The sequence below is a fragment of the Hyperoodon ampullatus genome (assembly GCF_949752795.1).
Source record: "Hyperoodon ampullatus genome assembly, chromosome: 13".
NCBI lineage: Eukaryota > Metazoa > Chordata > Mammalia > Artiodactyla > Ziphiidae > Hyperoodon > Hyperoodon ampullatus.
The window spans coordinates 9,019,631-9,044,958 of record NC_136926.1 but is presented as its reverse complement, the minus strand read 5'-3'; the positions used below and the strand labels follow the sequence as shown (position 1 = coordinate 9,044,958).

The window sequence follows — 25,328 nt, the reverse complement described above, 5'->3', positions numbered from 1 at the left end:
AAGATTAAGAACTTATATCTCTACACAAAGAGATATAACTTATGGGAACAACTAAAATAATGATTTCTACTGTTATTTGGTTACAGTTGGCTTAGATCTACATCTCTAACTAGCCTTGTTCTCCCATCCTTCTTATTGTGAAACAACTGCATATGGGGGAAAAGGCAAAAGACAACAAACCTTATTTGGTCATGTATCTTTGCTTCTATTTCTCTGAGCTATGTTTAATCATTCTAGGAACAGGTGAAAATGGTTTATTCTAACAATATTCCAACACTATGTAAATTGCTTAATCAGACAATATTTTACTAACTACACTGTTTAACTGTAATCGACTTTTCCCATTTTACTGAGATATAAACCAGCTGTAACACTGTAAGTTTAGGGTGTAAAACATCTGATATATACATACAATGTGAAATTACTACAATCAGTTAATATCCATCACCTCACAGTTACAATTTTTTCCTTATGATGACAACTTAAGATCTATTCTTAGCAACTTTCAAATGTGCACTAGAGTTTTGTTACCTATAGTCATCATGCTGTACATTACATTCCCAGAACACATTTGTCTTAAAACTGGAATTCGTACCTTCTGACCACCTTCACCCAATTCCCCCACTCCCCGCCCCTGGCAACCACCAATCTGATATACGTTTCTATGAGTTTGCTTTTTTAAAGATTTACATGTAAGTGAGATTACACAGTACTTGCCTTTCTCTGACTTAATTTCACTTAAGATCCATCCATGTTGTTGCAAACAGCAGGATTTCCTTCATTTTTATGGCTGAATAATATTCTAGAGAGTGTGTGTGTGTACACACCACATTTTCTTTATCCATTTATCCGTCGATGGATACTTAGGTTTTTACCATGTTTTGCCTATTATACACAAATGCTGCAATGAACATAAGGGTGCAGACCTCTTAAGGAGAGTGAGTTCATGTCTTTTGAATATATACCCCATTAAGTGGAATTGCTGGATCATATAGTATATAGCCATACCTTGGGGACACTGTGGGTTCAATTCCAGACAACCACAAAAGCAAATACTGCAATAAAGTGAGCCACATGGAAGATTTTACACTATACTGTAGTCTATTAAGTGTGCAATAGCATTGTCTAAAAAAAAGTACATGTTAATTTAAAAAGACTTAATCACTTAAAAAAGCTAATCACCTGAGCCCTCAGTGAGTCAATCTTTTTGCAACAGTAGCATCAAAGATCACAGATCATAAAAATATAATAATAAAAAGTTGAAATATTTGCAATAAATGCAGTATCTGCAAAGCACAATAAAGAGAAGCACAGTAAAACTGGGTATGCTTGTAACTTCATTTTTTAAAGCCGAACATCTAGAATCTTAGGGTGGATTTCTAGGGAGAAGGGCAAAAGAATCCCCTGAAATTGCATACAAGATTTTGAATACGTGTATTTGGGGAAAGAGTCCATAGATTTCATTAATTTTTAGAGGACTTGTGATCTAGAAATGATTAAGAACTACTACTGTAGACTTCCCTGGTGGTGCAGTGGTTAAGAATCTGCCTGCCAATGCAGGCGACACAGGTTCGAGCCCTGGTCCAGGAAGATCCCACATGCCGCAGAGCAACTAAGCCCGTGCGCCGCAACTACTGAGCCTGCGCACCAAAACTACTGAAGCCTGTGCGCCCTAGAGCCCGTGCTCTGCAACAAGAGAAACCACCACAATGAGCAGCCCACACACCACAACAAAGGGTAGCCCCCGCTCACCACAACTAGAGAAAAGCCCGCGCCCAGCAACAAAGACCCAACACAGGCAAAAAAAAAAAAAAAAAAAAAAAAATCATACTAAAAACAGCCCTTGAAGGACTTCCCTGGTGGCAGAGTGGTAAGACTCTGCACTCCCAATGCAGGAGGCCTGGGTCTGATCAACAGTCAGGGAACTAGATCCCACATGCATGCCACAACTAAGAGTTTGCATACCACAACCAAGGAACCCACCTGTTGCAACTAAGACCTGGCACAACCTAAGTAAAGGACAACAAAAAAATAATAAAAATAAATATAAAAACAGCCCTTGAGCCAAGGATGATTTTCATTTTTAAAGTCTTGTTTAAAATAAAATGTTTTTTCCCCTACAGAGACTGTTGGGGACCACAAAAGCCAAAACATTTACTAGGTAGCTCCGTTAAAAAAAGCCTGCCAACCCCTCTACTCTACAGCACAGAATTAACTTTTCTGATATTTGTGTTAGGGAGCTCAACAGGTATGGATTAAGTGTTTGCTGACTGTTCAGTCAGGCTTCTCCAATCCTTTTTTCTAAAAGCAAAAGAAAAAAAGGCTCATGGCCCCAGCTAAACAAGAAGCTACATTATCTGAATCATACATCTTTTGAGCCAGAAATCTCCTTTAAGAGGCTACTCCAATTTCCCAGTTTTGTAGAGATTAGGTTAATTTACTTTGTCCAGTGTCATATGGAATTAGGATAATAACACAGGTTCTTACATGAATCAGTCATCTTTCTTTTTTACAACTTTATCTTTTCTATTCCTCAAATGCTTGGAAATGCCACTTCATACATGTTACTAAATTTCATTACTGCAAGCTATCAAAAGTGAAACTTTTTTTCCCTTAAATAATTACCAAGTTTAAGAATTATTCTTTTCATTTAAAAAATCCTGAAATTGCTGGCACTACTGCTGAATATTTATTCTTCATCTTAGGAAATATAAAATCAACTTCTCCAGAACCTAAATAAAGCAAATGCAGTTTTTTGTTGAGACTCATTTCTATCACCTACATAATCTTAAAATATGATTTATTCCAGAGTATACTACAGGACAGAAGTCATCTGAGGATATTTATGTCCTTGCGCTATTCATCAACTCTGGGTTACCAAGATACAAGAAGTTTGTTTTAAACAACTCTGAAGGGACTTCCCTGGTGGCACAGTGGTTAAGCATCCGCCTGCCGCCAATGCAGGAAACATGGGTTCAAGCCCTTGTCTGGTAAGGTCCCACATGCCGCGGAGCAACTAAGCCCGTGCGCCACAACTACTGAGCCTGCACTCTAGAGCCCACAAGCCACAATTACTGAAGCCCGTGCTCCCAGAGCCCATGCTCTGCAACAAGAGAAGCTACCGCAATGAGAAGCCCACGCACCACAACGAATAGTAACCCCTGCTCACTGCAACTAGAGAAAGCCCGCGCACAGCAACGAAGACCCAACACACCCAAAAATAAATTAAAAAAAAAAAAATCTGAAAACAGTCGCCTTGAGAATACCCCTCCCGTGCAAATACTGAAACCTCCCCAAATTCTAAAGTTAAAGAGTTTCATGACTATCATAGCTTGATTCACCTTGATAATATTGGCAAATAATACAGAACGCTTAAACACTGATGTTCACTTCTCATAAAATTATACCTGATTTTATTACTTTTTTTTTTTTTTTTTGCAGTACGCAGGCCTCTCACTGTTGTGGCCTCTCCTATTGCGGAGCACAGGCTCCGGATGCGCAGGCTCAGCGGCCATGGCTCATGGGCCCAGCCGCTCCATGGCATGTGGGATTTTCCCAGACCAGGGCACGAACCCGTGTCCCCTGCATCGGCAGGCGGACTCCCAACCACTGCACCACCGGGGAAGCCCCTGATTTTATTACTTTTGGTTTCCATCCATCAGAGAAATATTTTCCTGGCATTAAGATAAAACAAAATTATTGTGGCTTCAGAAGATGAACACATGGGTAACTGTCTCCATATTTTTACTTGCCAAATCAATTTTATTTGGTTCCTGTATTCTAGATAGTCAGAAGTATATGTATGGTTTTGCTATGCACGCTTACACAATGTCTTCCTGGAAAGGTTATTAGTTGGTATAGCAACATCTAAAATATAACTTCCTTAAACCCCCTCCATCTCCCCCTCAAAAAGCCACCCAGTCTAGTCTTCAGAAAGTTCAGCAGAACCATCCTATCAGATGTCTTCCAGAAGCTAGCAGAAAGAAGTTTATCATCTGAAGTTAGGAGATGATTCTTACATCCAAACAATGACTACAAAAATGTCTCTTTCTTTCGGCAAATATCAAAAAAGCAACTCCATACTCACTTTCATCTTCAAAACAGTTCACAGTATTCTCCAGTTTTTCAATTCACCAGAAAGAACCCTCTCACACTCAATTTCATAATTTAAGTAACAGTATAAAAGTTACCATGTCTAAGAGCACAATTCATGCCATTTATCCCTTCAGGCCATGTAGAGAGTAAGACTTTGACAAGAAATAATTTAGATCAACATTTAGAATTGAAGTTCATTTCTACAGTTTTACAGAACTGAATTCTTGGGCTAAATGCCAAATTGCAGGGTCAACTAGATTACTAATCCTAATAAAAGTAGAAGTTAAAAAGCCTCAACGTGTATAGTCTTAAAAGTCTGAATAGGGCTTCCCTGGTGGCGCAGTGGTTCAGAGTCCGCCTGCCGATGCAGGGGACACGGGTTCGTGCCCCGGTCCGGGAAGATCCCACGTGCCGTGGAGCGTCTTGGCCCGTGAGCCATGGCTGCTGAGCCTGCGCGTCCGGAGCCTGTGCTCCGCAACGGGAGAGGCCACAACAGTGAGAGGCCCGCGTACCGCAAAAAAAAAAAAAAAAAGTCTGAATAAAATAAATACCTATTTATCTGGCCCAGGTCAAGCAGTCACAATATGTTTTCCCAAAATGTTCCATATAATTCACTTAAATGCCTTAGGATTACATCTTTCCCAGTTCAGTGACCCACTGGTCCTAGTAATCTAGCAAAACTAACCATTTCTAATTTGGATCTAAATACATAACCACCATGAAACGTCACCAGAACAGACCAAACAAGAGTATACTGACAACCTAAAAATTAAAATTGTGATCAGGCATCCTCAACATGATAAAGGGCATCTATAAAACGCATAGCTAACATCATACTTCATGGTAAAAGACTGAATGCTTTTCCCCTACGATCAGGAACAAGACAAGGATGTCTACTCTTGCCACTTCTTTTCAACATTCTACTGGAGAGTCTAGCCAGGGTAATTAGACAAGAAAAAGAAAAGGCACCCAGGCTGAAAAGACATAAAAATATTTGTTTTCAGATGACATGGTCTTATATAGAGAAAATCTTAAGGAAACCCTGAAAAACTGTTAGAATAAAAGAGTCTACCAAGATTGCAAGGTACAATATCAGTACACAAAAATCAACTGTGTTTCTATACACTAGCAAAGAACAATCTCAAAATGAAATTAAGAAAACGATTCCAATTACAAACAGCTCCCCCGCAAATAACAAACAAAAAACGATAAAATACTTAGGAATAAACTTAACAAAAATAGTACAAGATTTGAACACTGAAAACAGAGTGTTAAAAGAAACGAGACCTAAATAAACATAAAGACACCCCATGGTCATGGATCAGAAGATTTAATATTACTGTGATGTTTATATTCCCCAAACTGAGCTACAGAGTCAACATTATTCTTATCAAAATCTATGCAGGGTTTTGGGGCAGAAATTAACAAGCTAAACTTAAAATGTATATGGAAATGCAAGGGACTCAGAACACCCCAAATAATCTAGAAAAACAACAAAGCCAGGGGACTCAAATTTAGTGATTTCAAAACTTACTACAAAGCTACAGTAATCAAGACAGTGTGGTACTGGCATGAGGACAGACATACAGATCAATGGAATAACAGTCAATCTGCAGTGGAAAATGAAGTCAGTTGATTTTTGACTAGGGTCAGGACAATTCAGTGAAGAAGTCTTTTCAACAAATGGTGCTGATACTACTGGATATCCAAATGCAAAAAAATCAAGTTGGACACCTACCTCACACCATATACAAAATCTTGGTGACATGAGATCACAGAATAGCTTCTTAGATATGACACCAAAAGCACAAGCAATGAAAGAAAAAAAAAAGATAAATAGGACTCTATCAAATTAAAAACTTTTATGCTACAAAGGACACCGTCAAGTAAAAAAGAAACCTACAGAACGGGGGAAAAAAAATTTCAAATCCTATCTGATAAACCAGGATATATAAAGAACTCTTACAACTCAACATTAAAAAGACAACCCAACTAAACCCAATGGATTTAGACAGTTCTCAAAGATGACATACTAATTGAAAATAAGCACATGAAAAAATGCTCAATACCATTAGGAAATTAGGGAAGCACAAATTAAAATCACAATGAGATAATACTTCAAGGCTAAAATTAAAAAAGACAAGTGTTGATGAGGATGTGGAGGAAATGGAACCTATATACATTGCTGGTGGAATGTAAAATGATGCAATCACTTTGGAAAACAGTTGGGAAGTTCCTCAAAATGTTAAACTTTGAGTCACCATAAGCTCCAGCAATTCCATGTCTAGGTATGTATCTAAGAGAGTGAAAGCATATGTTCACACAAAAATTGTACTTGAATGTTCACAGTAGCATAATAGCCAGAAAGGGGAAAACCACTCAAATACCCATGAACTGATGAATGAATAAACAAAATGTGGCACACCTAAACCATGGAATATTACTGAGCCATAAAGAATACAGTATACACATGAATGAACTATATGATACATGCTACAACATACATGAATCCTGAGAACATACTAAGTGAAAGAAGCCAGTCTAAAAAGGGCATTTATTGTATGATTCCATTTATATGCAATATCCAGAATAAGCAAATCCCTAAAAAAAATTGTGGTTGCCAGGGACTGGGGAAAGATGGGCAGAGGAAGTGATTGCTAATGGGTATAGGGTTTTCTTTTTGGAGGAAGATGTTCTGAAATTAGACAGTGGTAATGACTGTAAAACTCTGAATATACTAAAAACCACTTAATTACACACTTTAAAGGAGTGTATATTATGGCATGTGACTTATATCTCAATAAAGCCATTTTAAAAAAATTGTAAACTAGGCCTCCAACAAAGTGATATATGAAATATGTACACATTCACTAAGGATACTGTATATACTCTAGCAAATTAAATACAGTTGAAGACAGAAGCAATAAACCACAAAGACTCAGTTTCAATTGTAAAATATGACTAACAGTATGCACCCCATAGAGTGGTTGATGGTTAAAAACCAAGCACTAGCAAGTTTATCACTGTATCTGGCACACACTTTAAGCTTCATTATTATTGAACTTATGCATAGAGACTTCAAATTATCTATTCTGCACAGAAACTGCACAGTAAGCAGGTTTACATTAGCTAAACCTACTCCATACCTCCGATTTCAAGTTTCATTTATTACTCACTGAGAGCTTGTTACATGCTCAGCAAGAAGATTTCAATGATCAGTGTGACACACTCCTGCTCGCTGCCTAGTAGTATGACAATAGTGTTTAATAAAATGTTCATATCTATCTAAAACTAGATGCTCATATCTATCTAAAACTAGTTACCACCTCTGTTCAGCATCCCTCAGAATGGTCAAAATTCAAAAAAGAGTAGTATACAAGAGCCCAATGCCTAAGCATTGCATATGCTTTTAGCAATTAGTACACAGTGGGGGAAGAGTTGGAGGAAAAAAGTGTTAACTATCAGGACCTGTAGACTCCTCACAAAGGATTCAAAACCAGGTGAAATCGGAATAGGGTTGAGTATGTGTACTGCTTAGAACAATTACTATTGGTAATAAGTAGATTCACCTAAGATGAGGGATTTAAACTCATGTTTTAATATATATTTTTTGAATATTAAAAGAAAGGCAGTGGGGCTTCCCTGGTGGCGCAGTGGTTGGGAATCCGCCTGCCAATGCAGGTGACACGGGTTTGGTCCCTGGTCCGGGGGCATCCCACATGCCGCGGAGCAACTAGGCCCGTGCTCCACAACGACTGAGCCTGTGCTCTAGAGCCCGTGAGCCACAACTACTGAAGGCAGTGAGCCACGACTACTGAAGCCCGAGCTCCACGGCGGGAGAAGCCACCACAATGAGAAGGCCGTGTGCAGCAACAAAGACCCAATGCAGCAATCAATCAATCAATCAATCAATCAATCAATTAAAAAAAAAAGGCAGTAGCTGCCAGGATCTAGGGGAAGGGAGGTAAAGAGAAATTACTGTTCAATGGCAACAGAGTTTCAGTCTGGGAAGATGAAAAAGTTCTGGAGATGAATAGTGGTGACAGCTGCACAATGATGTGAATATACTTAATGCCACAGAACTGTATACTCAAGAATGGTTAAAAAGGTAAGCTTTGTATTATGTATATTCTACCACAATATAAAAAAATAAAAATAGGAAAGGGATACTACTCCTATGTCACACATACTATGGATCAATCATCATCTGTCCTTCCTAAACTATCAAATGCAACATATAAAACACTACATAGGGCTTCCCTGGTGGTGCAGTGGTTAAGAATCCACCTGCCAATGCAGGGGACACAGGTTCAAGCCCTGGTCCAGGAAGACCCCACATGCTGCAGAGCAACTAAGCCCGTGTGCCACAACTACTGAGCCTGCGCTCTAGAGCTGGCGATCCACAACTCCTGAAGCCCGCGTGCCTAGAGCCCGTGCTCTGCAACAAGAGAAGCCACCGCAATGAGGCCCTGTGCACCACAACGAAGAGTAGCCCCCATTCACCACAGCTAGGAAAATCCTGTGCACAGCAATGAAGACCCAATGCAGCCCAAAATAAATAAAACAAAAGAAATATTTTTTTTAAAAATTAAGAAATGCTTAAAAAAACAAACCAAAAAAACACTATATAGGGACTGCCCTGGTGGCACAGTAGTTAAGAATCCATCTGCCAATGCAGGAGACATGGGTTTGAGCCCTGGTCCGAGAAGATCCCACGAGCCACAGAGCAACTAAGCCTGTGCGCCACAACTACTGAGCCTGCACTCTAGCACTCTAGAGCCCACGCACCACAACCACTGAAGCCCGTGCACCTAGAGCCTGTGCTCCACAACGAGAAGCCCACGCACTGCAATGAAGAGTAGCCCCCGCTAGCCACAACTAGAGAAAGCCCGGGCGCAGCAACAAAGACCCAACTCAGCAAAAAAAAAAAAAAAAAAAAGAGTCCCGTATGGCTAGAGCATAGGGAGTTGCATAAGATGAAATCACAGAAGCAAGCAGAAGCTATACAATGCAAGGTCATTTAGGGTCAAAGAAAAAAATTTATATTTCTGGTGCAAGAAAGAAGCCACTGAAGTGTTTTAGCAAGTGAATAAACATGACCTTTAGGAAACTCTGGCTTCTGTGTGGAAAGAAAACAGTAAAGGAAGGCAGAGCCTCGTTAGGACACAATGACAATGTCAGTGTGAGGAGATGGTGGGACTGGTGTGGTGACTGAGGAAAAAGTAGTAAACAAATTTGGGTGTGTTTTGGAGACAGAATCAACTGGTCTTAGAGACAGAATAAAAGAGGAAAGAATCAAGATGATTCCCAAGTTTCTCTCAGTTAACTAGGTGGTAAGAGTGACTTACTGAGATAGGAAAGACAGGAGAGAACCAGAATTCAGAGAAAAGAGAAACCAAAACCACCTCCATTGAAGAGAAGCTGGTCTTAGTTTATTCCTTCAAAAGGGAAGATGATGCTTTGAGGATCAAGGTTACAGCTTCCTCTGACGCTGTAAACCACTGCTATCTACTGATGCAAGCCAAGGATAAACACTTTTGGGGGTGATTTCTCTACGTTTTCAGATAGATTGAATATACTGAAATAGCTTAACTAGCACAAAAAATTCTTACAATATCTTAATTTGACAGGCTGAAAGTATATTACCAGACTAAGCTGGAAAACTGGGAAACATACAAAGTCAAAAAGAATCTTGTGCAATATTTAGGTGATCTGCAAGTGCACTGACCACATATATATTTGTGGAAAGACAAACTATCTTCCTCTAATGTTTCCTTCCTCAGTTACTAGCACCATCACCACCTGGGCACCTGAACTAGATATCCTGCCAGTATCTTTGATGCCACACCCTACTTCACATCCACCCCAATATCTATTAAGTTATCAAAACCTGTTGCTTGGCACCTAAACCTGAGGCTCACTTTTCAAACTATACATGGCTGTAATTCCTTGCCCAAGGGAGATTCAGAGTTAATACTTTGGGTTGAGACCTGGTAAAAACTTTTAAGGAGGGTCCCCAGATAATTCTGATGTGGACCCTTGCTTTAAAACTCCTACTTATAAACTCAAAATCTTCCCCTCGTTATTCTTAATGCTACAGCCTTCATTATTGTTTGCTCTCATTAGCTCTTACCTATCTCCAGCCTTCCCATTTTGACCTACTTCCTACATCACCACCAGAATTCCCTCTCTAAGTCATATTTTTGCTGTAAAATCTATGGTGACAAATGGTTAAATCTAAATAAGGTCTACAGATTTTAAAAATGATATAATACTGTTATCTACTTTCAGTAGTTAACTGGAATCATATTAAAAGAATGCTCTAAATTTTATAAAATAATCACTCAAGTATTTAGGAGTAAAGAGACATCATTTCTGCAACTTACTCTCAAATAGTTCACACAAAAATGTGTGAATGTATAGATACAGACTGAAAGAGGATAATGCACATGTGATAACAAACATTTGGAGAATCTGGGTAAAAGCTAAATGGGAACTCTTACTAGTCTTGCAATTTTTAAGTCTGAAATTATGTCAAAATTAAGTTTAAAAAATCCACTGGCCAAAACACTTCATTCTGAGTTGTACTTTTGTTAACACTATTAAGCAAGCTGTTAGGTCATTTATACAAACTTTGCTGTCCTAAGTAATCAACGTGTGGGTACACAGGCAACACTATTCTTTTTCTGGAAGACCTATGACAAGGTAATTTACTTTTGTTTTTCTTCTGTTTGTTTTTTCGGCCGCGCCAGGCAGCATGCAAGATCTAGTTTCCCTGACCAGGGATCGAACCCGGGCCCCCTGCATTGGGAGGGCAGAGTCTTAACCACTGGACCACCAGGGAAGTCCTGGTAATTTAGTTTCAAAGGCCAAAACTGTAGAGCACAGGCCAGGAGACTCAGCACTGAATTCTCATTACAATGAGTAAGACAAAGCACACTTTCCCCACAAGTCAGTGTAAAGGTGTTACTATGAGACAATTCACAAAAAGAAAACAAGTATTCTGAGCTCAGAAGGGTGTGAAAAACCACAATGATTTGAATAACCCAATGTAATAATTCCCCAGCAAAAAGATTACACAGTTCTGATTGGCTCCAGGGGCATTCTGGGTTGCTTGAAAACATGGCATTGACCTATAGCAAGGAGGACCGTTTTGAGATCTGTGTAGAGCTCTGGCACTGCAGTGGATTCACTAACTTTTTAAAGCCCAAACCTGGATCCCTGGCTAAGATCCCTAGCTCAGTGTAATGTCAAAGTATTCTTAAGTAGAGCTTTTAAACTCATGAGATTACCCTTAGCCATCAACTAGGTTTGACGGTTCCAAGTTTGACCTATTTGTGCCAAGAACCAAAAGAGGAAAAACTATGTAGCCATTAACTAGTATTCTACAAACTGCTCACTACAACTAACTGTCAAATCAAGATTAAGTTCATTATCTCACCAGCACTAGTGTTCCACAATGTACTAAAAGTAATAAGCACAATAATTCAAAACACCTTGTTTAAAAAAAAAAGAAAAACACTTATCAACATGAAGGGAGGTGCCAAAACACTGAAAATTTTACAGAAAACCTGATTCATTTGGATAGCACTAAAAATCTGTTAACGTAATTGATACACATGAGCCTAACTTTTAAAACTCTTAAGTATGAGCTTTCAGAAAAGGACTGTATTCAGATATACAACCTAAAATAAAAATGACAAACTCAACTCACCAGCAATTTCTACAATATCACCAGGAACTATGTCTTTAGCTTTAATCCGCTGTACACTCTTCCTGTCTTGTCGATACACTTTGCCCATTTCAGGCTCATACTCCTTAAGGGCTTCGATTGCATTTTCAGCATTTCTTTCCTGTAAAAAAGAAAACAAAAGATAACAGTAGTAAATACAGCCTGCCACTGCCAAGTGTTTATAGCCCTAGGAATCAAATTTTAGAGTTGTAAACTAAACTTAAAAAGAAAAAACACAGGAGATGCATATTAATGACATTTGTAATAAATGATTCACATCTTAAGGGAGTAACACTAGGCCCTTATGATTTTGTATTAAAAATGAAAAAATAAGCACCCGAAGAAGGGTAAGGAGATAAAAATCAATGGAAAGAAGCAGTTTTTAGAACCTGCTGTCCCTATGCACACTGTGCAACATGGCCCTCACCTTCAGCTTCACACACTCACATCATTAAATCAATCTTGACCCCCATGAAAGGTGATGGTCTGGGGTTGGACTGCCCAGGCTCAACCCAGGCTTTTGCACTCAAAAGCTATGTGACTGTGGATAAGTTACATGACACACAGCTTTATGGCCTACAAAACCAGGACACTAACAGTACCCACCCTCAAGGGTTGTGAGGATTTACAAGCTATGTGTAGAATGCTTAGATTGTGTTTTGGCACACAGTAAATGCTTTGAGTGATGAATTAAGAAAATCCAGTTACGTCTCACAAATTCTAAATCTCTCACCAGTACTAAAGACCAATAAGTGGCCGGAAGCACTGCCAGTCACATACCATATTTACCATAATATTATATATGAACATGTCAAGACTTAGTCACACACAATTTTTATTTCCTAATTTCAAGATGAAAGATGCAGAATTAAAATGAGCCATGTTGAAAAAAAAAGCTAAGGGAAAGTTCCTTTGGGGGGCGGTGGGGGAGTATGTGTGAAATTTGCCTTTTCTCCTTTTAGAAGATAAGCAATTAGGACTTCCCTGGTGGCGCAGTGGTTAAGAATCCGCTTGCCAACGCAGGGGACACAGATTTGAGCCCTGGTCCGGAAAGATCCCACGTGCCGCGGAGCAACTAAGCCTGTGCGCCACAACTACTGAGCCTGCACTCTAGAGCCTGCAAGCCACAACTACTGAGCCCGTGTGCCACAACTATTGAAGCCCCCGCGCCTAGAGCTTGTGCTCTGCAACAAGAGGAGCCACCGCAATGAGAACCCACACTCCACAACGAAGAGCAGCCCCTGCTCACTGCAACTAGAGAAAGTCCGCACAGAGCAACGAAGACCCAACTCAGCTAAAAATAAATATAAAATAAAATTAATTAATTAAAAAAAATAAGCAATTAGAAGGAGCAAATCTACAAAGCACACACCCAGTCGAGGTTACTCAGTGGACAAAGGAAATAATTCTTTCATTTCTCTCACATCTTTGCCCTCCAATCTAAAGCTCTTCAGTTTAACCTTTATTTGGATAAAATTTATGCTCGATACCATGCAATCTCATTTTTCACACTGTGGTAAAAATTAAGTCCCCAAACCTGCTTAAAGAGAATTTAGATGACACAAAACTGAAAGCTAATGGCATGTGTCTAACTTTTTATGTATGCATTCCTGAGAAAGTACAGGAAACCTTAAATTTGGAAAGTTCATGATAAAAATAATTTAAATCCCAATCAGATCTGCTTAAAGAATGAGTCTATCTGTATCACCTTATGATTAACAGAAATACCAGCATATCTAACTCTAATTAATGTCACTGCTAAAAGGTCCTTCAGATTAAGTTCAAATGTTACTGATACTGTAGAAAGAATAAATTCTGAGCATTGCTGCTATTCAATTATTCAAATTTGAAAAATTTGAAACTTCTTCCTCAGGATTTTCCCCCCTGAATGTATGAATTGTGGCAGTTTTATTTTTTTCTCTTTCCTCGAGGTCATGTCAGGTAGAGTTTAATTGGACTGACCAAAGTTAAGATGTCCAGGAGCACTGTATTTTGCTTCTATTAAAAATCAGGGAGGGACTTCCCTGGTGGTCCAATGGTTAAGACTTTGCCTTCCAATGCAGGGGGTGCAGGTTCGATCCCTGGTCAGGGAGCTAAGATCCCACATGCCTTGTGGCCAAAAAACCAAAACACAGAACAGAAGCAATATTGTAACAAATTCAATTAAGACTTAAAAAAAAAAAATGTTCCACATTAAAAATCAGGAGGACTTCCCTGGTGGCGCAGTGGTTAAGCATCTGCCTGCCAATGCAGGGGAAACAGGTTCTAGCCCTGGTCCAGGAAGATCCCACATACCGCGGAGCAACTAAGCCCGTGCGCCACAACTACTGGGCCTGCGCTCTAGAGGCTGCGAGCCACAACTACTGAGCCCACCCACCTAGAGCCCGTGCTCCGCAACAAGAGAAGCCACCGCACCTCAACGAAGAGTAGCCCCCACTCACCGCAACTAGAGAAAGCCCACGTGAAGCAACAAAGACCCAACACAGCCAAACATAAATAAATTTATTTAAAAAAACAAAAACAAACAAACAACAAAAAACAGGTCAGCTTGGGGAAAAACAAATATATCTAACTTACTACGAACAAAAACTTAGAAGACCTTCTAAGGTTTCCTTTGTTCTAAAAGTTACAACTCCTACCTCCTCCACTCAAACCTAAATAGGTCTAAATGTCATTCCTCAAACACACTTTGTACCTCTCTGCTCATGCCACCCCCTCTCTGGAATATTCTCCCCAGCTTCAACCCACAAAAGTCCCATTTCTTTATAGTTCCCCCAATTGCTTGTCAGCCTTCCTTGATGACACTGATCAGAAATACATGCCCCACCCCTCCCAAATACTACCTTACACTATAATTATAACTTTCATTACTTCCAGAAAGCAAGAACCCTATAGTATTTATTGCTCATACCCTTCTGTATATTATGTAATAGGATATCCATCAAAAATATTACTCTTTTCTTTAAGCTAAGACATATCTAAAAGTCCTGTGAAAATTGCTGTAGAATTTTACTTTGGAGTTCAGATCAGCCGGGCCCTGGATATAAATCCCAGATGCTCTATGTATGTACTATCTGTATGGCCTTTGATAAGTCAATCACTCTGAACTTCTATGTCACATCTGTCCAATGGGAATATCATCTGCCTTACAAAATCACTCTAAGCATGAAATGGGAATATATATGAGGTATCTACTATGTAACTGATACAAATTAATTTAAAAATGCATATGACTAACTTGAGAAGGACAATCTAATGCTATATATTGTTTCTTTTGCCTAAATTATTCACAAAAAGATCATTTCTATTTAAATAAAAGCAATTTAAAAAAATCAAATGTGGCACAATTAAAAATTTGTTCTAAGTAGGCTTCCTTCTAAATGAGCTCACCACATAAAGGCCTTCATGTTTATTAATAAGATCAGAAGTTTACAATTCCAATAGGACTAAATATGTTTATAAGATGCTTCCACTTTAAGAATGACAGATGCACTCTATTTTAGTCCTGAGAGAGGTGACTATATCTATCAAACATCTAAAAGATCAATACTTAAAAGATGAATGAGAGGGACTTCCCCGGTGGCACAGTGATTAAGAATCTGCCTGCCAATGCAGGGGACACGGGTTTGATCCCTGGTCCGGGAAGATCCCACATGCCGCGAAGTAACTAAGCCCATGTGCCACAACTACTGAGCCTGCACTCTAGAGCCCGCAAGCCACAACTACTGAAGCCTGCGCTCCGCAACAAGAGAAGCCACCGCACTGCAACGAAGAGTAGCCCCCGCTCACCGCAACTAGAGGAAGCCTGCACACAGCAAAGAAGACCCAACGCAGCCAAAAGTAAAAAGATGAATGTGAAATATTAGTCTGGGTTTGTTAAAATATATCAAAAACAAAAACCTAACATCCACAGTCTTAAAAAAGTTAAATTCGCAAACTAGCTATCTGCAGAAGGCCAATCATGCAAATATGGGGCAGACGTGTGATCCCGTTACGTTTCTGTAGTAAAATTAGCTTCCATTCTGTGAATAAGAAAGGCCTGGGTACTGGGCAGTTAAGGGAAAATAGCCAGGAATATGCTCTGAAGGTAAAATTATTTAGGATTTAAACAATTTTTATAGCTAAATACACACACACACCCCAAGGAGAATAAAAGTTTTTCATAGGAAGCAGCTAGAAAATATAAAGAGAATACTGGTTGTCAAATTTTCTGGTTTTCCTTAAGTAGCTTCTTTATCCACTGTTCTTAATTCCATGCTACCATGAACGATGAGCAATTTTAACAGCAAAGTATATATGCATGAGGTCTAAAATTTTGCCATTAAATAAATTAACAGATAAAAAACACATGTAGTTCCACAGATTATTTTAACACAGTTTAAATCACTTACGTAAATTACCAAAATTTTGCACTGCAGGAATTTTTGCTTACCTGCCATACACCCACAATTGCATTGGCTACTAATATAAGTAAAATCACAAAGGGTTCTACAAAAGCTGTAATTGTTTCTTCACCTTCTTCAAACCAAGCCAAAACCTAAAAGAGAAATGGCATGCGTTAGAATTGTAATGTGTTCTTACAACAAAAAGTGGCTGGCATTAAAGGAATTATTATGATACATAAAATCTCTTTTCTTACTATCCTTAGAAACAAAAGGTAGCAAAATGTAATGACATAAACAACAAGCTTATATCTTGTTCCCAATAATTCTTAAGACTCAAAACTATAAACTTCTTAATAATACCCTTAAGAACTAATTTATTTTTTCATGTAATAATTGGTTTAAAATCCAAAACAAATACTTTTGGGAACTAAATCCCATTCATTTTCTGTGTATATTTTTCAAAAGAAATAAAACAAATTCCTGATTTTGTTAAAGCAAAAGGCAATCATGAAACTTTGTTAATTTGGTTAATATTCACATCAAACAATACCTATGTGGCACAAATTCATAGTAAAAACAACTTAATCATTGACTCAAAATTAGAGTATATAAACTGCTAATGTCCCACATATTTTTAGTGGTGTTGCTGAAGGTCATTACTGCAAGGTTGTTCTGCGATCAGGATGTATTTTGAAGGTTATCCTCCATATGATATCTAGTATAGGAACACAGCACTTCAGAGATGACATAAATCCAAAAATGTTATACCTGGGCACAGAACACTGTCCCAAGAAAAATGAGCAGAGAATTAACTTCTAGTTCACACAAGCCACACTGTACTTTCTAACTGAGCAACCCTAAGAAGAGAGAATCCAACACAATGAATCTTAAAATAAACAACATAGTAAAAGAGGCATCTAAATGGTTAAAATTTTAACAACCAATTTTTGTGGAAAACTGCCAATCCAAAAAGGATGTTAAAGGTATCTTATGATACAGCCTGGGAGGTAAGATTTGCCTTTGCCTTTTAACACTGCTTAAAATGTTTGTATATTCCACAATGAAATCTTTTCTTTAAAAGATCTATTCAGTAAACAATGAAAGCACCATTTCTGATACTTTTTAATATTGTCAGATATGATGTATGGCAATAATGAAGCCATCTGACGACTACATTTTTATCTAGTGGAATACTATAAAGTAAGCTTTGACACAAACAGCAAACAACCAGAAAGATTAAGGCAAGACCCAACATGAATTTTGCAAGTAAACGAGGGTAACGGTGAATTAACAACAAATATCAATTTGTTAGGCAGCTATGCTCACCACTATACCACCAACAAAAGAAATATCAATTTGAGCAGGAAAAAAACCAGGAGACCCAAGGCCAGGTCCTGAAAGACACCAATCACCACCGACAGCTAATGAACCAGGGCAAGCAGAACACCAGAATGAATATAAATTGTTCCTGCAAGCTTTCAGCTGGGCATTCCTGGTGTTAAGGCCAGGCCTAATGGCAGGATGAAAACTTCTCTAGGAAGTTATAAATTTTGATAGATGCAAGATCACAGCTGCTTTGATACTAGCCTTTCAAACATTTGCCAAGGAGAGCATATCAGAAATAAGAAACTTAATTAGCTCTTGGGGGAGAAAAATTGCTCAACTTGAAGAGTAACTAGGACCTTTAGAAAAGGTCAGTGAGGCATTAGCAACTCTAAGATAAGCTTCACACCTTGTTAAAGCGGGTATGAATTTCCCTCTTGGCAGCTAGGCCTGAGGAACAAACTTAAAGCAATATCCCACATAAGCTGGAACAAAGGAAAAGACTAAAGCAAGCAAGCAAGCAGTGACAGGACTATCAAACCAAACCTCTACTTTTCAAGAGATGTGTGGTTCCTTTGCACAAGTGGTATTTATCAATAATGCAATAACCCTCATCTGTATTATGTAGTAGCCTTTTCTTCCACTATGTGACTTTAAATGTTTATGTGTAAGAAACACAGGCATTCATAGTTATTTGAGGATTCTGTACAATGTATAATTACTGCCTGATGAGAAACTAGTGGGCAAATCTCTTAGTGTGGAAGGACAGTACTGAACCTACTTAACACCGACAACTACCAATTTTCTAATATTTAAAAAAATATTTTGAAACCCACAAATAACCCAAAGAATTAAGTGCTACAACTCAAAATAAAGATGAATCGTATTTCATTTACTGCTAAGAACCAATCCAGTCAATCATGTTCAAACCACATGGTGCAGTCCTTCATGATTTTGTTCTATTGAAAAGAAAACCTCTCTTGTGTAAATGGGAAAATGATGCTGACCGATGGAAGATCCCATGAGATGGGGAAGGGGGTAGTGAAGAGGGAAACTGGATGAGTGACAAATTATTATGTCTTATTAGCATTATAGTACAGTCAGTTCATAATTATGGTTACCAGAAGTTATACAAAATATACAGGGGGCAGAGAGGATGTTTCTAAAAAATCTTTGAGAAAAGGTTGAATATAAAGGATTATCTGTTTGTATTTCCTTTTGTTGACTATTCTATCCCCAGGGGTCTAGAAGACTCTGTTACATAGTTGATGCTCACTATATATTTATTGAATAAATGCATGAATAAACAAAACAAAATCTCATACAACGTCTAAGGTACAAGTCCCTACCTGGCAGTCTATGAACTTAAACATTAAGAGAGCAAAAAGGTAACCAACCTCATTAACAATATCAAAGGGAAGTGGAAGGAAAAGCTACTGCAGTATAATTTTAGGCATAGTGTTTCTTCTTTCTTTGCTTTGCACTATTAATACAGTAACAGTACTTCTGAGGCTTACAGTATCCAGCTACAGCAAGTTCAAAAGTTTCAAACCTGTCAATCCTATTCAAAGTAAACACTTGCTAGGTTACTTTATTTATTTAATTAAAAAAATTTTTTTATTTTACTTTATTTATTTAATTCCCTGACCAGGGATCGAACCTGGGTCCTGGCAGTGAAAGCAGAGTCCTAACCACTGGAAATTCCCTTGCTAGGTTACTTTAGACAGGGTAGGGTATCTTCTAATTGTTATATGGAAGACTGATCTGTGTATATCACCATAACTTTTGAGAGTACAGCCGAAAGGTGCCAGAGAGCAGGGTTTAATGAATTAAGCAAATTTTAATCCAAGGTAAAAAGGGATGTTCTGGTATAAACCAGGAGACAGTCATGGTACCATGACTCAGTTATCTACACGTTAGGATAATGTGCAGAGCTCTTAACAAGAACATAAGAAGAAAATGAGAGATCATAAGCACATTCTTAAAACTGAGGGTCTTAAAACATGTATCAGGTCTGCAATCCTCCTTGTATCCTTAGAAATTGGCAATGCCTTAGGGCACTCAAACATTTGTTCAATGAAGGAAAAAATTTACATCAAGAAATTTAAAAAGAGGAAACAGAAATAAGGAAGTATCACCAATAATCAGCAATTTTCTGAGGTGAGAAACAAAAATTCTTTCAGCCATTATAAAAAGAATAGTATGAATTAGACTATAGATTCTCTTGTGAACCAGACATAAAGCTTATGTGAAAACACTCTTCAATATTTTCAGATTTGAAAATACAGTCTTCTTTAAAAGAAAACAAAAAACCCCATACACATTCACCTTTCAAACCATATTTTAAAGACAGGCTCTAAATAAATTACTTAAACCAATCAGTAAACTGCCCATTTTGTCCTTCAAAATAATTAAAAGAAAAGACAGGAAAAATTTTAAATCACTACATTATCAAATACTTCTTGAATATATCTTACTGAGAAAACCAAAGTAAACAAATTTCATGTATTTTGAAAATGCTATCAACACAAACTCATCCAAATATTTGTTAAATCAAAAGCACTAACCTGGGACTTCCCTAGTGGCGCAGTGCTTAAGAATCCGCCTACCAATGCAGGGGACACACGTTTGAGTCCTGGTCCGGGAAGATCCCACATGCCGCGGAGCAACTAAGCCTGTGAGCCACAGCTAGTGAGCCACAGCTACTGAGCCTGCACTCTAGAGCTCGCGAGCCACAATTGCTGAGCCTGCGTGCTGCAACTATTGAAGCCCACGCACCTAGAGTCCGTGCCCCGCAACAAGAGAAGCCACCGCAATGGGAAGCCTGCACACCACAACCAAGAGTAGCCCCCGCTCGCTGCAACTAGAGAAAGCCCGCGCGCACAGCAACGAAGACCCAACGCAGCCAAAAATAAATAAATAAAAAACAAATTAATTAATTAAAGAAAAGAAGCACTAACCTAGGTTCTAAAAGGCATTAAGAATCCCTTCAAAGGTTCCAGTAGGAAGAAAAGACAAATTATTCAAATGTAAATCAAAGTTGAGAAGTGCCCTCGCCTAAGAAAGTTTTATTAGCATTTTAGGGTCAATCTAAGTAGCTGAGATAGGAAAATGGGGGTGAAGGGTAGAGAAGCTTATGCAAATTGTGTTACCAGAGAGAACTTTATGATTCTGACAGATGAGACAAATATGGTCCTCAAGCTCACTTCCTTCAGGTAACTGTCACCTTAGACGCCTCTCCTGACTGCCCTATTTGAAAACTGCACTCCTTCCACAGGCTCCCCTATTCCGCCACCACCAACCATGTTATTTTTTTCCACAGCACTATCTCCAATACAACAGTTTATTATATATTTTACTTTTATCTGTCTCCACTAGAACATCAGCTCCAGGTAAGAGACCGTGTATTTCGTTCCATGCTGTATCCCCAGTGTTTGTGCCATGTACCTAAGGCGCTCAATTCCTAACAAAGCAGGGAAGAGAGAAAAGAACAGGAATTCCAGTTAAGCAACCATATGATGTGTTATATGAAGGGCCAAGTTGGTGAACAAGGGGGATGGAAAGAAAAAGTGAAAAGGATAGGAAGGTACTGAATGTCAAGTTAAGGAATTTCTAATGTTACTTCACATACAATGGGAGATATATAGCTCACTTCTTCCAATCCAAGTGACAAGTTAATTAAACTTCATCCCTACAGGTCACAAGTATAAAACATTAATGCTGTTTCCTACTTTCTGCCAACGCAAAATATTAACGATGGTTAACAGTTTACTACTTAGATATTTGAAATATATCACTAAAGCCTAGTATTTCTTAACTTGAGCAGAACCTGATGATGTATCATATATAGATTATAAAAACTGCCTATCTGCTTCTCCAAAAGAGCATGTATATTTTACCATTTTTCCTTTTAAACGAATAGGAATGAACTGACTACCACAAAAAACTCAGTGCTCTTTGCAAAGGTAAAGAAATGTGGAATGAAAAGGGTCAAGCATAATGTAGCAGTAGTGCTAATGCCACATGAAGAAAATCAACAAGTTTTATATCTGCAATTTCTTGATCAAACAAATCAAAGCAAATTAAGTTACAGTACTTCCTAAACAATAAATGTTTAAACTTTTCTGTTTAGCAACCCATAAAATAAAAATGTTAACATAGTTCATTTCCTAAGCAATAACTCCATGTAGTTACCAAAAAGGTAACCCAAATTTCAACTCCAAAATACAGCTCTAAAAAGCTATGAAAAGCCAACATCCTACCTTACAACAAAATTAAAGCTTTTATTTAAAAACCCGTTTGAGGGAATTCCCTGGCACTCCAGTGGTTAGGATTCGGGGCTTTCACTGCTGCAGCCGAGTTCATTCGCTGATCAGGGAACTACAGATACTGCAAGCTGTGCAGCACAGCCAAAAAATAAAATAGAATAATAATAATAATAATAATAAAACCATATGAAAATGCCCAGAAGATTTAAGCTCCCTACTTCAAAGTAAAACTCTCATCATTATTTCAAAATATTAATATAAAGTCACTCAAACTGGCCACTCAAGAGATCCTATACAACCCAAATAGTCAATAGCTTGTCTACTGGAAATAATGCCGCCGATGTTACAACACTGCCTTAAATTACACACACAAAATAACGCAATAAAAATTTATTTTATCTTTTCTTGTATATAGTAGCTGATTAACTTCTAAGAGATCCCCGATGACCTTACTGGAGCCCAGTATTAAAACTACCAAGCTTGAGACTATTTTAAAACTATGTAGCCAGCTTAAACATAAACATTATACTACCTCAAACACATTATTCGTTTTGTTCCACGACAATGTATTGAAACTAATTAATCAAACAGCTCTATTCCTTTATCTGAATTGGTAAAGCAGCAGCCACTTACTGAAGGGGAATTTTTTTTAACCAACCAAGAAAAACAGACACGTATAAGGTATGGAGTGATTAATTCAGGATGCTTAATGATTTGCTATGATACTCTCTTAATTTTATTCAATGAAAACAGTAGAAAACATTCATGAGGCATTAATTATTAACGGCTACACATCACTTGGCTAACATGGCATGACATATTAAAGTCTCATGGCAGAATCTGCGTACAGAAACTCCAAAAAAGTTCACCTCTTGCCAATTTTTTCCCTTCACCTAAAGTAAAGAAATGCCCACTGCTTCGTGTATTTAGTTCTCAAAATAGCCCTCTAGGGTAAGGTTGTCAATAAAGACAGAGGTAGATCCCTGAGGCGTGCATGCTTACAAACACACAAAAATGAAACCTTGAAGCTGTGTCAAGTTTGCAAAGCCTGAAACAAGTTACCGCACTGAGTGAATTTCACTTCCCATCTTGGTTTTTATAAGAATAAAATACTGTACTTTAAGAACAAAAGGCATCTCATGCTGTTAGGATTAGGAACATCTGTGTCCTATTCATGACCATTTTTAGGAAAACTTCGAAGTCCAATGCCCAAGAAAAAAAATGCAATAATCAATATTGAACACAAAAAAAATGTTAATAATAACCTAGAATTATCCTTTCCAACCCCCATCACCTTTCTTCTGCTGTTCTTTGCATTTCACCAGTTTCTTAGCAACCATACAGGACTCAAGCTGGTAAGCACATAGAAAACATGAAAAAAGTTTTTTGTTTTTTTTTCTTTTAAGATCTAGAACCAATTGTACTAAACCTTGTTCTCTCAACCTAGGAGCCACTCAAGACAGGGGTCCAATTTAGATAAATATACCACCCTAAAGGTCAGTGACCAAATTTGGTCAACAGTGGTGCCATCACTGCCGTCATTCTTGTCACTGTCAGAAACAACTGTCACCTTGCCATTACCAGGAAGGGAGAGCAACTGGAATATTCCTTTTGTAAGTTCTATTTACAGACTACAAAGAGCCCAACATCATCTTAGTATGATCTTACACAACGGAAGAACCCGAAACAGAAAAGGCCTTCCAATAAAGAACTTTTTGATATTAAAAGCTGATAAAACACGAGAATTTATAAGACCCTGCCTGCCGCATTTGCGAACAATTTCTAACTGCACTGCCAATGTCAGACATCCATTTATTTTCTGTACGCGAATGGCTTCAAATGTTTTATTTATAAATTTAAAATACCTAGGGAATCAAAAAAAAAACACCCCCCCAAAACCCCACACAAAACATAAAGAAACAGCTTAAATCTCCAAACATAATGTTCTCACTCAACAGACATTTGTTTCCTGGTTTTTCATCTATGGTATAGTCTCAACTTTTTGGAAAGTAAATTTCTTTATACTTACAAAAGATATACATGCTGCCAACAATAAAATTCTAACTAGTAAGTCTTCAAACTGCTCAATCACAAGTTCCAGCAAGGTTTTTCCTGTTAGAAACAAACATATCTGTTGTAAATGTCATCTTAAGATCAGCACACAAAGTGGGGGAGGAAACGTGTTAAGATTACTCACCTTCTTCAGCCGGTAACTCTGTAGAATGTAGAAATTCACCAGGCAACGTGTCAAGAGGGGGGAAAAAAAACATTTTAGCACTCTGTCTTTACAGAAAGAATTACTAAATTATCACGGTCTTTGAAAGACGCACCTATATGAACATTCAACCATATTTAACAGAAATCATACCAAAATGGTACCCCAAGAAAATATGCAGTATTTGTTGATCTACTCCAAAACGTGAAATCTCATCACCACCTAAGCAAGGCTCCTGAAACAAGGAGTCATTTCAGCTCTGTAACTTTGAGTAGTACAAGAACGGTCAGAGGCATTCTCAACTACAACGCCTCATAAACCGGGTAGGGACGAGAAAATGTCTCGCAGGGCTCAACCCAGATGCAGGAGGCTCATCCCTCCCTCCGCCGGGGCCAGCTGCTGCTGGTGAGAAGCCGCGGAGCTAGCTGCATGCGGGGAAGGTCAAGGGCTGGAGCCACGAGGAAGTCGAGAGGAGGCGCAGAACCGACGCCGGCGCCCCCAGCCTGCAACCCCTCTCCCGCGGGGCCGGCGCGCGGGCTCAACCGCCGCCTGCAGCCCTAGGCAGGCGCGGAGCCGAGACCCACGAGGTGGAGCTCGGTCAGCCATCTTTCCTGGCTCTCGGGCCCGCGCCTAGCCGCGCGGCGCCGCTGCAGCCCCGGCGCCGGGCACCTACCGTTGGAGCCCCATCTCTCCTTGAGCCTCTTGACCTGCTCCAGGCTCAGCCCTGTGCTCTCGTTGACGCCGAAGTGACCCAGCACTTCCTCTACCGTCTTTGTGTGCGCGTTCTCCATGGCTGCGGGGGCCCGGCCGGCCTCGCCTCCAGTCCCCGCGGCCTCCTCGCCTCCGCCTCGCACTCGGGCCGCGGGCTCGTGCCACCCCGGGCGCCCAGGCGCGGACTGGCCTCTTCCCCCTCCTTCTCCTACTCCGGGCGCTTCCGCCTCGCCGGGCGCTGAATCACCCCGCGCCCCCTCCCCCAGCAACCGCCCCTCTCGCAGCCCGGCCCTCGCCGGCGACCGCCCCGGGCACAGCTGGACGGTGGGGGGGCTTCTCGACCCTCCCTCCCCTCGTCAGAAGGGAGGGCCTCCTTCACCCTCAACCGCCCGCCGGGAGTGCAGGCCGCGGCCCCTAGGCCCCCTCCCCGTTCTCCTGAGGTGATCCTCGGCCCCGCCCGGGCCGGAGGAAGGGGCGCTCGGCCGACCCCTGAGAGCGGAACGGAGCAACGGAGGAGAGCCGGCGGGGTGATGCGCGGCGCGCTCGCCCTGTCCCCTCAGCTCTGCACCCCCGACAGCAGTGAAGGAAACCGCAGCGGA

General features: G+C 39.5%; 1 protein-coding gene across 2 annotated transcripts in view; it reads right to left on the bottom strand.

The window, feature by feature from the left end:
• ATP2A2 (ATPase sarcoplasmic/endoplasmic reticulum Ca2+ transporting 2) overlaps positions 1-24,809 on the bottom strand; it is a gene marked incomplete at both ends in the record, with an annotated part of 57,584 nt that extends 32,775 nt beyond the window's left edge. The window contains 5 exons of one of the 2 annotated variants that reach the window (XM_079717327.1): positions 11,810-11,948; positions 16,260-16,364; positions 23,833-23,915; positions 24,001-24,018; positions 24,692-24,809. In XM_079717327.1, the coding sequence (XP_079573453.1) occupies positions 11,810-11,948; positions 16,260-16,364; positions 23,833-23,915; positions 24,001-24,018; positions 24,692-24,809 (463 nt within the window). The remainder of the gene's footprint in view (positions 1-11,809; positions 11,949-16,259; positions 16,365-23,832; positions 23,916-24,000; positions 24,019-24,691) is intronic. The other variant, XM_079717328.1, reaches the window with a different exon arrangement.
• Positions 24,810-25,328: the final 519 nt, after the last annotated feature.